This window comes from Crocodylus porosus, unplaced genomic scaffold, assembly GCF_001723895.1.
Source record: "Crocodylus porosus isolate Cpor-Errol unplaced genomic scaffold, CroPor_comp1, whole genome shotgun sequence".
NCBI classification, from domain to species: domain Eukaryota; kingdom Metazoa; phylum Chordata; order Crocodylia; family Crocodylidae; genus Crocodylus; species Crocodylus porosus.
In genome coordinates, this window is record NW_017728886.1 from 68,996,215 (window position 1) to 69,011,923 (window position 15,709).

The following is a 15,709-nucleotide window of genomic DNA, read 5'->3' on the forward strand; positions in this document are numbered from 1 at the left end:
CCTCTACTCAGTCAAACTACCACATACAGGACCAGGAAGGAATTTTACCCCACGGTCAGATTGGCACAGATGATGGGGTTTTTTCCTTTTTTTCCTTTCCTTTGCTTTAGCACAACAAAAAGTGGGTGTCCACACAATTCACACTATTAAAAAAAAAATCCCCAAAATGGAACATTTGCTACTAAAAGTTGCCGTTTCAAACTTTTCCGCAACAACTTCATCATGTGTACAGGTCTCTAACCCCCAGTATCCCATGGTGGTCTGCTCTCCTTTCCCATCCCAAAAGGGAGGGAGAACAGAATGCTCCCTGATAGCCCATCTGGCCAATAAACTCTCAAGGAGCCCTTCAGGCACCCTATTGCCACTGGTAAGCAATGGTTAATGGCGTTCTAGTAGAAGTGGAGGCTGATCAGATAGTGGAGGTAGCCTGAGAGCAGTCCCATCATAGTTGCCACCAGGGGCTACAATGATGTCAGGGGCTGACTGGGTGGTATCTTAAACTTGTGGGCAGCCACAGCTGATCAGCCATGTCTGTCCCAACCCCCCACAGCCTGTGTAAGGACTGAGTTACAATCTGAAGAGCTAGGATTTGGTCTCGTTTGTCCTGGAATGCGCAACTCTGAGTTACAACGTAGGAAACCATTTTTACTTGGGCAAGATGCATATGCCTTTCCATGTTTCTCATGCTTTTCCAGCATAGAGTAAAAAAAAAATTCAGGATATGAGATATCGTTTGTAAGTTGTTCAGCTTTGTAAAGCATTCAGTAAACTCCCCTAAGAATTACTTCAGCTTTAAAACTTTGTTCCAGCTGAATGAAGACAAGCATTAAAATCACTCAAGACCAGAAAACTAATTCCCACGTCCCTACCCCCAGTCAAAAAAACTGCAGTAGAATAAAATTGAGTCTTCAGAGCAGCAGCTAGACGAGAGCCTAAATTCTTCTCACTGTCTACAAATCAGACATTGGGGCCCTGTGCCCAAGAAACAAATAAAACAAAGGATTTCTTGATGTTGACAGCTGGAAAAAGAGAGGAGCTTAACATATTCTTACCAGTGTGATGGCAGCATCATCTTCAGGACCAGCATATCTGAATAAGATGCGATGTCTCTCCATGTCAGCAAAATACTCTTTCGCTTCCTTAGCAGTGCTGGTACCCAAACCTGTATGATGAGAAGTAAAATGCTTCTATATACTTATGGAGGTGTTGGTTGTAGCTGTGTTGGTTTATGTTTAAGGACATAGGCAGAGAAGGCTCTTTAGGTAGCTGTGATATCTTTTATTAGGCCAGCTAAACAGTTGGTAAATTTGTTCTTTGCAAGCTTTCAGGCACAAACACACCCCTCTTCAGGCATAGGGAGTCTGCTGGTGTTTTTTGTTCACCTGGATGGAACAGAAGTCAATATGGAGACTCTCCCTGTGCCTGAAGAAGGATGTTTGTGCCTGAAAGCTTGCAAAGAACAAATCTTCCATGTGTTTAGCTGGCCTAATAAGAGAGATCACATCTACCCAAAGAACCTTGCCTGTCTACCTACTCAGAGAACTTTCATCACAGTCTTATGCTGCCTTTTTCAGGGGCTGACTAGGAAGTCACCTCAGAAGCAACTACAAAAGTCCCTAGTAGTACAACTGTACAAAACCCATTTGTTTCCAAGGTCCATGAGGTGTGTTTGTTTAAACTGAAAAAAACCCAAAAACCACAACAAACAAACAAACAAAAACCAACCCAACCTCCTCCCTGCACATATACACACAAACCTTTGTAGTATTTTATCTTCCAGGCTTTGTGATTTTCCATATGTTTCTTCCACTCATCAAATTCAGGAATACTATAGAAGGAAAGTTCCTGCTTATTTTTGCTTGCCTTAAACAAGAAAATACATAATCAGCTTTTTGGCTTATTGTAGAGAATGTAATAAAAACATGTCAGTAAAAGTTGTACCTTTACAATGGGAGTGATGAATTCTTCAAGAAACCCATGTTTCAAAAGAGATGGCCAATTGTGATGAATAAAATTGATCAACAAGCCTTTTATATGAGATCCATCCTGATCCTAAATAAGAAACAAGAGTGACCATACAGTGAATATAATTCATCAGCTCTTGTGCAACTGAACTGATATAAGAATGTATGAATGGCATATCATTAAATATGACTGGGTAAGATTAACATATTTTCACAAATTGATACTGGTTCAAAGGACCATGCACTTTCACATTGCACAACAGTCCTCAGAGATTTGCTGCAAAAGCAAGAAGTACCCAACAACTTGGCCTTCATCTGCAACCAACTAGAACAGAAGCAGACATCTTGACGTGAGTACAGTATGGCATGTGTAGATCTCCTGAAAAAGCTCTATTGATAAGGCCCCGTATCAGTTGCAGCTGAAATTTATATTTATCTTTCCAAGTGAACTGCCATACTCTTGAAGTTATATGAAAGCAAGTTTCACATACACCCTGTAGCACATTTGTCCTAATGACTCTGCAAAGCACGTCTAAAGAATGTGATGCAACGGACAGCCACATTTTTATTACCCTAAACTACCATACTCTTCTTAGTACTACTACTGAACCACACACAGGAGTGATAACTACCCATAACTTGAGTGGGATGAGCCACCATAACAGCCGAGGTAATCTGCAGTTATCTATTTACTAGGGGTATGGACAAACATACGCATGGAACACCTCCAAAAGGAGAGAGGGTGGACCTAAAGCCGTTGGGTTACTCTGTAACAGTTACTTGTGCATGATCCTCCAGCAATACACATGTAGGTAAACTACTTCACCTTTAATCCTAATTCATCCAGGGTCAAAATCGGGGCAATTTAGCTCCTGTGTAGCTACCAGATCACACAAACACAACAATTACAATATTACAGCTGCTACACAATCCTGAGTAGCTGTTCCAAGTGTATGTTTGTTTATACCCTAATTCAATATTCATTAATTAGTGCAGCTATTAATTTAGAACCTAGACATGTCCAAGATCCAATTTAGGCACCACTTCTCTATTCCTTATTGTGACAGTTAACATTATAGGGATGATTTTGCTGTCAGTTTCATAGTTGATATTTGTAGCCAGAATATCAAACTTACTCAAGCACATAAAAATATTTGGGTTTTTAATGGAATTTTAAAAGCACTTATGTGCCCAAATACCATTAAAATCAAGCCAAGGAACTCTCTCAGGGAATTTACTCCCTTTGGCCATCATGATTATTTCCTAATAAGATAGCATGATGTAGGTAATATTGAACAAGCCAAGGAATCAAATACTAGTGAGTTCCAATACCTGCTTTACCAATGATTTACTAGGCAACCTTGAGCAAATCAGAAAACCTTGAACATTCATAAGTGATATTATACTTGCAGTCTCTCTTTTATAATGTACAATGTTCAAATCCAGTTGATGACACCCCACAAATCCAACTGATTTTAATTAGAATTATGCTAGTTCAATACCTTGGGGGAGACAGGACGAGGGAAAGAGGGGGAACAAATAGACGTATATAAACTAGGTTACAAAAAAAAGGATTCTTAGCTTCCAGCTCAGTTTTACATGTGTAAAAATGGGGATAAATGTATACCAATTTCCCAGAGGTATTTTAAGATTACTTGAAAAATGTTTTTAAAAAACCCAATGAAGTGAAGCATAAGTACCAAGTCTCATTAGTGAATTTCAAAAACAGAACATAGCTTGGTTTAAATTTGTAGGCTTTTGCTTGTATTATTGCTAATAAAAAAGGCACTCATCTTTTTTATAACTATTTCTTTTTACAACCATATCAAGTACATTTTATATAGCTGAATTTTTTTCTCCAACATTTCTCTTCTTTTTACTAATCCTCAGGCCTTTAGGAGTCATTCTCCTCAAAACGTGGGTTTTGTACTATGCTATTGTTAGAGGTGTTCTCAAATATACTTGAGTAATCCCTCCCAAAGTAATGTTTCTTTCATATGAGGGCAGTACTTAAACATCTGCTTGATATTTAAGAAAACCTGTAAATTGTTGTATGGGAATCTGTCACAGGAGTCTTGTGCAGTAAAGACCTTCTCTGCATAGGTCTGCATTGTCTTCTTACAGAGACAGGATAGGACTGGGCTACAAGTCCCTATAAAGCTGTAGATAAATCGACTTTAAAATATCATGCTTTATAACAAATTACATTATTAAAATTTGTAAATTTCAAACTAACCTGATCAGTCATGATCATAATTTTTCCATATCTCAAGGATTTTAGAGATTCTGGATCTTCATAGCTCTTCTTGTACTGCAAACCAACTATTTTGATAATGTTGTTGATTTCTGCATTTTCCATGATCTATACAAAAAGCAAAGATTCAGCAAAGGATGGGCAAGAGCATCAGGTTTTATTTTTTCTCTCAGCTACACAAATACATCACCATATTTAAAAATATATATTTAAAATTTAGATAGTATACTTCCTTACACAAACTTGTCAGCTTTTTTTAACCACAAGGTTAGCAATATATGGTGTGTTTTGGAAACTCCAGCTCCAGAAGTTACTTTAGGTGAGACTCTCAAGGTTCGCTAAAAAAAATGTTTGTAGCCCTCATATTTACAAGTGGGGGGAAGGGAATGCAGAAAATGTGAAGCTTCAAAACTCTAAAACAAATAAAAGCCCACCCCCCAAAAAATTTAGTCTCATGATTTTTAAGCTGTTCTCCTAATTTTGAGCCTGAGTACAGGGAGGATAGCAGGGGTGGGGAAGGGAAGGAATACAGTATTGCTTACCTGCTTATGAGAAGCTTCACGAACATTGAGAATTTTACCCCTGAGCGGGAATACCCCATATCTGTCTCGTCCAATTACACCTAAGCCAGAGACGGCTAAAGATTTGGCAGAGTCTCCCTCTGTTAAAATCAATGTGCAGTCCAAGGAATGTTTACCACCTGGAATGGGGGTAGGAAATACAAGAAAATCAGAACAGAAAGATTTTTAAAACACATATAAGAAATGTGATGTAACTGCATTGCGAGCTTCTTCTCCCAACCAAGATTATAAATTAATTTTAGCGTAAATTTTGCCCAGCTAGGAAAAACTCTCCTTATCACTTTAAACTACATGGTGGGAATGAAGCAGCCTACCCACCCTGCGTACATCATAAAAGAACCCTAATACCAGTTCCAAATGGGCTGGTGAGGAGTAGGGAGGATGATGCAATGAAAGTGGCCCAAATCTCCTGTAGCAGAACAGGGGGTGCAGCTCCACAGCCTGTCTGCAAATTATATACATACATATATCTATAGATGAGGCTATTTGCTCCTCCACATATCTGCATACATAATTTCATTCTCCACAAAGCCTAATTGCTCCTGCCCTCCTATACAATCCAGACTGAAACATATCACCACACAAACAGCAGTACACTGGATCAAAGTTTGGTGTTCCACTTACATTCTCAGGGATTTCTCTGACAATTATTGTTCATATGAGTAACAGTTTCTTCTGTTATTTACAAGATATTCTGCAGATGTAGGCATTCCACTATCCACTATCAATGTGTGCTCAGGAAACTCAAGCTGCACTTAGTACTTAATGGGGCAAGGAATGCAGCTCCCTCATGCATCCAATCAAGAGCATGAAGGGTGGGGTCAGTCAGAACTTTCTGAATTTCTTCACTACCAAAATCTGGGTCATATTAGAATCCAGTGTAGTAGGAATGGATGGTGGGTTGTAAAATATGTATGTATGAATATATCTCAAGAGTATGGTAAATGCAGTTCAAGTAAGGAACTGTTTCTTCTTTGATTGTTTGTCCACATTTAAACTCCACTGTAAGTGATTCCTGGGCAGTACTTCTTTAGTAGCTGAAATTCAATCTCCTTAAACAGCAACCTTCCAAAGTTCTGGATTTTTCAATGATGAAAATGAATGGTGAATATGAATTCTTAAGACCAAATTATGGCTTTATAGGTATCTATGAGCAGATCATTAAAGAAAATCCATTGAAGTAACTGGAGACCTCATGAAATGTGCAATAAATCTCTGCTAGTGGAGTTCACTTGCTACTGTAGGCAAAGATCCAATTGGAATTCTTTGGTCAAACTTAGCCTGGCTTCTCATTCCTTGTATGTAAGCTGCAAAGATCTACAAAGCTTTTTCCTCTTTATATAAAGAAGAGGGTCTGAAAACATCCAACCTATGGAGACCTCCGTCATGCCTACATGTATCTTACGCATAAATAAGGTAAAGATGGAATTCCCAAGTTGAATTTCAATAAAAACCTCAAACAAAGCCTAAATAAGACCTTATTCTTACAAAAGATTACCTATAGAGGTTTTGGCATTAAAACTGGTAGCTATCTACTAGATCATGTTGCTATCAAATTTACTATCCCCCCATGGCAACATTCCTCCAGGTGGGTTGCCACCTGAAGTAGAAGCAATGTAGAGAGCCACCTCTGGGTTGGCTAGTTAGCCCTGTGACACAGCAGTATTTATTAACTCACCCACTGCACCACTTAGAGGCGGCTAGGCTGTTTCCAGTTTAGGAGGCATCCTACCTACAGCAGCACATCAAGTCTGATGGTATCACCACCACGAATGGGTAAGTTCACCACAGATTCTACTTACCAATATTTACTCCTACTAGAAAAAACTAAGATGTGGGTGCTTCAGGCTAATGGGCTCTAAAGGTTACTCTTGATATACTGCCAATAATAAATTAACATCCCAGGAAGAAAAAGATTTCTTTTTGGGTCAGTAAGCCCTCATTAGACCTTTTAGAAATCTTCCTACCACAATGGGAGAAACAGGATGTCCTGAGACAGGAGGACAACTGGCATCAGTGGCTGCAAGATGTACCTTTACTGACCTTATAGAAAAGATACAAATGTATAAGTCTATCAATATTCAAAATATATCTGTACACTGAATAGAAACAGCAGGCAGAAAGCCCAAATTGAGAGTATTTTCCATTTAACTAGATATGTGGTTCTAGCCAAGTCCTGCTGTTAATAACAATCCTGGGGACACTACATAAACTCAAATTCTCAGCCACTCATGCTGTGTCAGGCAGGCAGAGTAGGTGGAAGACAGCCAGGAGCTGAAGCTGGAGCCCTGTGAGCTGTGACAGGAGCTTCCCGGCTGTAGTTTCTTCCATGCTTGGCTGGGCATGTGGTGCCTAGCACATGTCCCCACAGCCACCATCACCTTCCTGTGCTACCTGCTGCCCAGAGCAGCACAGCAGGGCAGGAGAAGGAAGAGGACCCACTGGAGGCAGGAGGAGCTGAGCAGTACCTGGACAACTGCAGCCATACCAGAAGCAGACCTATCAGAAACCTGCGCACGCTGGCCAGGGCTGGGGACACTGATGGGCATGGGTGAGAGTATAAAGCAGGCTGTTCCACGTGGGAGCCCATGCAGAGTGATGCAGGGGCAGCCGCAGGCCAGATGCAATGAATTAGTGGGCACCCACCCACAGGCCAAACCCAATCAGTTGGTGGGCCAGATCTGACCTACGGGCCATATTTTGCCGACCCCTGCTATGATATATCTATTGACTTACAGAAGTCTGCAAGATGTCGCTTTAGAGGGGGCACAACCCCCCCATCTTCCCCAAGAAGCACATGCCACAGCCGCAGCCCCATACCACTGTAGCAGCAGCAATTAGGCAGCGAGGATGGGACACCATGCCACTGTTACAGCAGCAACAGCAACAAACAGGGTGAGCAAACTGAGTGGCAGCAACAGGAGCCAGGGACTGAATCCCTGGGACAGGTAAGACTGACCAATCCCACATCCCACCTCTCCTGCTCTCCAGCAGGGTTTTGCTCAGAACACAAAACTTGCTTCTTACACCTCTGCAAAAAAAGTGAGAAAAGGAGTCAGTAGACCCTGTAACTCCTAGCCATTCTGTCAAGAAGAGACAAAGGGAGTCAAGGCACCCCAAGCTTTATGTCTCAGTTGTAGGCATGAGTACCCAACAGGTATAGAACCCAACGGGTATAGCCATCCAGTTTGAATACACTGGGAACAAGTGCACCAGTGGATTATATATGTGTACAAGCACTCAAAGAAATCACAGTACTTATTTGCTCAAGGAAGAGCTGCGGACTTGGATAATACAAAATGGTTTTGGTCAAAATCACCTTATGTAAAGATGGAAAAGAAGCTGTCCTGAAAAGTGCTATAAACCATTGGCCATATCTGCAGGGCTTGCTTCCCAATTCGGTATTTACAAATGAAAAAACAAAGTCCCACACGCTTATTCTCACTTGGATATATCAGAAACTGTGAGGTAGGCACAGCAGATGGCTCAGGAGCAGGTCTGATTTCTCCTAAAACAATGAGTGTAAAAACAGCCTTACAGTGCACATAGTACACACCCACACCCTCCAAGTCATCTACTTTGCCTAACGGGCAAACTCCTGCACACCCAGGAGTCAGCTGGTGGATGTCATTTAATTGTCAATGGAACTACTGTTAATTTTTTGGAACATCCAAAAATCTATGTGCAAACAGTGCCTCATTTATATTATTGCTCTCTCCCTCTAATCTCATCCCTGCTTAAAAAGACACTAATTCCAATTGAAGGAATAATTTCTTACTAAAGTCTTTGTAGATAATGACCAGAACATTTTCAGAAAAGAGATTACAAACCCTTCTCATCAGCCTTAAATGTCATTACCTATTCATAACGGATCATTATTATATCTATTCAGTGATGTATTTAAAAAAGAATCACTTACACAAAATATTGAAGATATTACACATTGTTATGTACTTCTAAAAGGAAAGCACCATATCTCTTTAAATAAAAAATAGACCTTTGGTCAAATATATCAACTCCTTAACCTAAAGAGCATGCCTAGCTGACACTTACAACTTCAGTTCCACTGACCACTAAGAATTCCCATATGGAAGATGGAAATATGCAAGTCTGTTTAAAGGTAATGAAGCTTTTTGAATAATAATTCAACATAATGATAAATTCTCTATATGAACTTGTGGACAACAGATTTAGGCATCTAGTAATAGTATTAATAACAGTAATAAACGATTTATAAAGTAATAATGTTCTTGGAGGAAATAAACATATACTTAGCTCTTACCAGCATCATTAGCATCATCCAGCTTTGGAATGCCTTTGATTTTACTGTGTTTCACAGATGAACATTTTTTGTTCAGCTGTGTCTGTGCCTTGAATTTGACCCAGTTCAGAATACTTTCTATGATACCACAATTAGAAGCCTATAAAAAAATGACACATTAGAATTATACATGAGAACAGAAATACATCTGCAAACACTGATACTAAAATAATTAAATAAAATGTGAAAAGTAAAATCTAACAATGACTTTTAAATTCTTTCACCAACTTAAAAAAGCATGACTCAAGACAACTTCAAGGAATAATACCACCCAAACAACCTTGTAGCTACCTATACTCCTGTCTTTTCCTTTGTATCACAGTTGTTATCTATCTGTTCTATTTCCATTTCACTTCTTTGCCTGCACTTTATTTGGCAGATGTCTATGGTAAAACTTCTAAAATAAGAAACTATTTTATTATGTCCTGAGCACACTTTGGGTACTTGATTCCATTCACACTACAGCCACATTACCCTTGTCTGGCAGTGTAAAGGGGTGCTATAATGGAATCAAATTACATTTACAACCATCTTAGAGGCCCATTTATATGGAAATAGAATGAGGCAAAAAGGCCCAAGTATAAATGCGAATCTGACCTTAAACTAATCAACCACCACTACGGGTCTAGGAAGTCTGTAGCAATAAGATGCATTTCTCCATACAGCAAGTAGTACCAATATTTTGCACGAATGCATGCACGCACACAATCCTACCACCTGCCCCACCATCCCATCCCCACTGGAGCAAGACAGCACATGCTTTTGGCATTTTACTATTCCCTAATCATAAAGAATTCAATGGCTAGAGATTTCACTGCACATTTAATACACTTGATATAAAGAACATAAACACTATAAATCAAAAACTTTGCCAGAAATGGAAGACATAATGAAGGGCAATTCTGGAGGTTGCACAAAATCTATCATTATTTTGGTATACTGCCGTCCCCAAGTACTATAAGGAAAGAAGAATCCCGTTAGTTTCATAGGATGGAAGCATTTTAAGCCAAGGAGCTTGCTTCCTTTTTTAGTCTAAATCTGTTGTTTGTTGGTAAGAGTACAGGCTGTAACTCTGCCATCACATGCTGCTTCATTTCCATTTAGGTTACTGGCACTAAACATGACTCAGCTTAATGAACTCAGGCTGACATTTAAGTCAATTCTATTTTCCTTCCAATGTACAGAGGCACAGATAAATGAAGTTTTCATTTTCACTAATGCAGTTGCTTAAAATGGTGATTCTCAAACCATCCATATTGAAACACACATCCATACTTTCAAAGTAAGCTGTGGACAAAAATACATTTTAGCTGCTTTAAAAGCTGAGAGGGAGTTGCAGCTCAGGAGCACACACTAGCTGTTCCACTGTAACTGTCAGTCTGCATGAACCTGCTGAAATTGCAAGGCTTATGTAGCATAAGTTTTGACCCTGAATGAAGCATGGTTAAAGCTGGAATGGTTCTGCTGCGCACAGAATCATGCACACATAACAGTTGTGTTGTATCAGCTTACATATGCCTGTGCATATGCTATTTTTTTGAGAAGCAACATAGTAAGTTGCCATGATTCACAGAAAACAAGAAAAGTTCTTCTACAAGTTTTTTTCCATAAATGTCTCAGAGAGAGACTATAACAAAGATACCAAAGGACAAAGTAGAAAAAATAATATGCTTTATCTCACAACATTATTTTAATATTAATGGTTGTAAATGCCTATCTTTATTCTACAACAAGATCCACCTTACCAGCATAAGTACTATTAAATCTGCAAACTGTTGGCCATGGAAATGATGAAACCCAGAAACCCAGAACAAAGGCTGCAATGCAGCCCAATAACCTCAATAGTTGGACTAGAAAAATGTCAGAAGACCTCTGTAATGTTTATAAAGTTTTTAATTTGTAATGTTTGCCACAAAAGTCACATAATTCAGACTGCATAGCCCAATTTATCTAGTACTCTGTGGGAGCACATGTAAGCTCACCCAATACACTAATTTCTATGTTCCTATAATGAAAAGAAATGTGCAATACTTACTGCTTTAAAAAATTTCTCTGATAGCTGACATTTGGACCCAAAACTTTTAGGCTGAAGTGTCATGTTTTCTTTTGTTTGGGAATCAAATGATGGATTTTCAATTAGGCAATTAACAAAAACCCATATATGATTCTTCACCTGTTGAAAACAAATAGATTCACTTATCAAAACTGCTGACCACAACTTTTTTCCACGTCGGCATGTAATATGTATAAAAGAACTTGCCTGAAACGGTTTTACTGAAACTCCAGCTTTATTCTTTTTCTTTACCACTTCTATCAATTTCCCAACAATCTGATCCACCACGTAATCAACATGCCTACCACCCTTAATGAGAAAAAAAGAAAAATATTTTTATGAAATTATTCTATTTTGGTTACTCAATTTAAATATAAATATAGAGTACATCCGTACACTTCCACTCATTCAAGAATGTTTATTACAGTATTATAACGTTAGGAAAATTAGCTTTTCTTATTATGCTATATATTTTAGTCACCACCTATCAAATGCACAGGTGAGATATGACCCAAAAAAAAGATCTTCCGTTGCAATCACTGTGTAGGGGTACACCATAAAAGTAAACAAGTGTTCATGGAAGACAGTAGCATATGTACCATCCCTAGTATACCTGGAAGATTTAGAAGCCCAGATCTCAAGCTCCGGAATAAAACGTAAAATGCAATATAGTTTCCAATATGGATCTGTGCCTGATGGGGACAACCAAGCTCATCGCCATATCACAAAAAACTGCACACATGGGTCCCTCCCCTTACTCCCTGCTCCTACAGATTTCCTTCCTTCCCCTCCCATTGTAGGAATTTGGTTCATACAAGATGGCCTGAGCATGTCCTCAGATTTATATCAGCCATCAAATATTCATTCCTCCACCTATGCAAGATATCTCTGTTTTTCAGAGGTATACTTACAAAACACTCCTGAGGGAATGGTGAGTACTATTAGTATGCTGCTAATTTGGAACAAAGTCTTTTCCTTCTGCTTTATATGAATGTACAGGAGGACTGTAGCAGCACCAGAGGAACCAAAACACATTTTGACAACATAATACAGGATGAACTGGAGAAGATTACCAATTCTCCCTACCACTGCTCAAGAGCTACAGCTGCCCTTAAGCAATACCTGTCACAATTAACACTACACATATAGAAGCCCTTTGAAACATTCTAAAAGTGACTGAAACACTCCAACATAGTGCCTCTTTAATGTAGTACTATTTTTCAGTGTTTCATTTTTGTTACATCTAGATGGGGAGAGGGTACCCATAAATCCTCAATAATCCTGCAGTGCTCTGGTCTCCCATGGCCCCATGGGGGAGGAAGGCAGAGAGCTGGGTGGAGCTGGTAGGCTGAAGAATATCTTACTAGGTATCCAGCCACCAGGACCTGCTCTCAGTGCCAGGCACTCTACCCGTCTCCACTGGAGGAAAAGGCAAGGAGAATTCTCGGGGATGGAATCCACAGACCCTGACAATTCCTGACAGGGCTCCTAGTGTGCATAGCACTCAGCAGTGCTGGAAGCACTCCCAGCACTGGGATGTACTCCCTGTATGCTGCTGCTCTGGCCCCCACTAGATCCCATACCCACACGTATAGAAGTTTCCCTGAAGATTCATTTATCTTCTCCAGCTCAAACTGTTAAAATACTTAAAGCTACAAGTGTAAAATGAGAGATGCTCACTAGGAATTAAGTCAAGGACAAAGGCATTTCACACGAGATGCAAGGCTGGGAAGGAAAAAACAAAACAACAGAACTATCACCCTAAGAAAGACTGCCTGGGGTGAAGCAGATAAGGTACACAAAGGAAAGCCTAACAAGTATCAAATATATCCAAAATACACAACAAGAATTAAAAAAAAAAACTGCCACCAAAAGTAAGGCAGTATAAATTGATCTTCTCTATTAGAAAAATATCACAGGTAAGAAAAAACTATTATCTAAGCAAATAGTCGGGGCAAAATCCTATTTTACTTTATGTTCCCAAATTACATTTACCCAACCATGTAACTACTATTTTTGGCACTTACACAAACTTTCTGATCCTATTACATGCATAGCATGGACAAGCAAGTGTCCACATAGGTAGCAAGTACACTCAGTAGGCTGTCCTCTGGGCAGGCACATACATGGCTCCATTCTGTACTAAGCACTGGAACTAATTACTAGAGAAATTGTAGAATCTCCACCCCTGACATCTTCAAGAGCAGTTAGACAAACACGGGGATGATCCTGCCTTGAGCTAATCAAGGTGACTAGGTGATCCCCTGAAGTATTTCAGTCCTATTGTTCTATGACTGATGTACAGATATCTGACCATAAGTAAAGAAACTGTAGGAAAGAGAGGCCCTCCTCATGACACTGAGCTCTTGCCTCTTGCATTTAATATTAAGTCAATAAAATGGATGGCAAGGAATAGCGAGGTTTCTGCCCCAGTGGAAACAAGGGTACAGGCTAGAACCTAGGCCCTACTTCCTTTTAAAGCAGCACCCATCTCACTGAGCCATGCAGGCTTTTTGGCCTGTTATCTTCCTCCTAGCCTCATAGTGTCTCCTCCTTTGCTTGACTGCTTAAGGAACCAACTTTAATGAGCGCTGGAGAAAGACACAAATAATGCCTAATCTTTGGTGCTGGACAACTGGAGAGATACCAGTTCAAACTTTCTCTGCGGAAGCCTAGAACCCAGGTCTCCTGTTTCCTGGGAAAATACCTTTTATACTCGGCTAACACCCAGAGATGCTTCCCTGTCCACCATCTAACACCTGCTAGCCATAGGTTTTTCCTTACTACAATTTCAGGACTTACACCAGTGTGCACAGCATTGCACATGCTCAACAAGCAAGTGGATCTTCATGCATTCAGACTGCATGTGGAATAGGATCATCATCTAAAAACATGGAGTTTCATAACTGTCAAGTGCCATTTGGATGCATAAAGTTTAACAGTCAGTAGTTTGATAGGATCCATATATCATTCCCTGAACACAGCAGATCAGAATAATCCATTTATTTTATAATGCCATGCCATGCACTTCATGAGTGCATAGAGAGGAATAGACAGAAGCTTTTTAGATCTTATAAAAATTATTGCCTCTCAGTCCAGTAGATGACACTGCTTCACATGAAGTCAGCTATAATCCCAAAAGCTAGCTTATATCATTATTTAGAACTAGCAATATTGCTAATAGTGTGTACTGATTATTTTTTTATAAGTATGCGTAATGCATTTGGAGAGAAATAACCTCAACTATACATATACAATGCTGGGTTAAATTAGCTGTCACAACTCAGAGACAAGACAGTTCTTCAAAAAAATGGCAGCTCAGAGTGCAGTGGCAACCAAAAAAGCCGATAAAATATGTCAGGCATCATTAAGAAGGGAACTGAAAACAAAACAGAAACTATTATGTGCCATTATACAAATCCATGGTGAGCCCACATCTTGAATACTGTGTGCAGCTCTAGTCCCATCTCAAAAAGAACACAGCAGAATTAGAAGGGCAATCCAAATGGTCAGGGGCCTCATACCAGGAAAGACTAAAATGGCTACGACTCTTCAGTTTGGCAGGAAAAGGCTTAAAGGCAGGATATGACACAGGTCTGTAAAATCATGAAGGGAATGGACCAAATGAACAGGGAACTGTTATTCATCAAGTCCCAAAATACTGAAATTAGGGGGTATCTGCTGAGATCAGTAGGAGACAGGTTTAAAACTAACAAGAGAAAGTACTATTTTACACAAGGTGTAGTTAACTTATAGAATTCATTGCAACAGAAGGTGGAGGAGGCAGTCCCTTCAAAAAGGGCTGCATAAATTCATGGATGATCGATCTACTAATGCCTACTAAACAGAATGGTTGGAGATGTTTCCTTTAGCATCTCTAACCCAATAAATGGTAAATGCCAAGGAGGTATTGCATAGGAGATAAATTACTCTAGAGACATTCAGTTCAATGCTCTCCCTGTATAGCATCCACTTCTGGCAATTTCAGAGACAAGATACTGGAATAGATAGACCATTGGTCTCATCCAGTTGTTCTAACCCATTTTTAAAGAGCTACACATACCTTATTTACTAGAAGTGCATATTGGTCTGATATTGGATCGGCACCACTATAAAGAAAACTGACTGTATTCAGGGTAATGCTGAAAGTAGGGGGGTAGTGCACATTTTCTCAGAAGGCCTCAAATGCCTCTACACAAAAGCTCGTAGTATGGAAACCAAGCAAGAGGAACTTACCCTCCTGCTAGCTGACACCAACCCAGACATAGTGGGGCTCACTGAAACGTGCTGGGATCCAATACATGACTGTGTGGTGAATATCAAGGGCTACAGGCTGTTCAGGAGGGATAGGACAGGGAGGAAAGGTGGGGGCGTGGCGCTCTACATTAAGAAGGAATACACATCCTCGTCAATTAGCAAAGAATCAGAGGAGAGGCACTCTGAAGTGCTCTGGGTTAGAATACAAGGCAGTTGAGGGGAAAGAGATTTAATGGTGGGGGTCTACTACAGACCACCCAACCAAGGGGAAGAGCTAGA

At 39.8% G+C, this 15,709-nt stretch overlaps 1 protein-coding gene across 4 annotated transcripts in view; it reads right to left on the reverse strand.

Annotated features, from left to right (window-relative positions):
- TOP2B (topoisomerase (DNA) II beta) overlaps positions 1–15,709 on the reverse strand; it is an 87,974-nt gene that overhangs the window by 23,813 nt on the left and 48,452 nt on the right. For all 4 annotated transcript variants that reach the window (XM_019536048.1, XM_019536038.1, XM_019536056.1 and 1 more), the window contains 8 exons: positions 11,381–11,482; positions 11,156–11,293; positions 9,082–9,220; positions 4,761–4,918; positions 4,201–4,326; positions 1,942–2,052; positions 1,758–1,863; positions 1,053–1,162 (listed from right to left, as the gene is read on the reverse strand). In XM_019536048.1, coding sequence (XP_019391593.1) covers positions 1,053–1,162; positions 1,758–1,863; positions 1,942–2,052; positions 4,201–4,326; positions 4,761–4,918; positions 9,082–9,220; positions 11,156–11,293; positions 11,381–11,482 — 990 coding nt within the window. The remainder of the gene's footprint in view (positions 1–1,052; positions 1,163–1,757; positions 1,864–1,941; positions 2,053–4,200; positions 4,327–4,760; positions 4,919–9,081; positions 9,221–11,155; positions 11,294–11,380; positions 11,483–15,709) is intronic.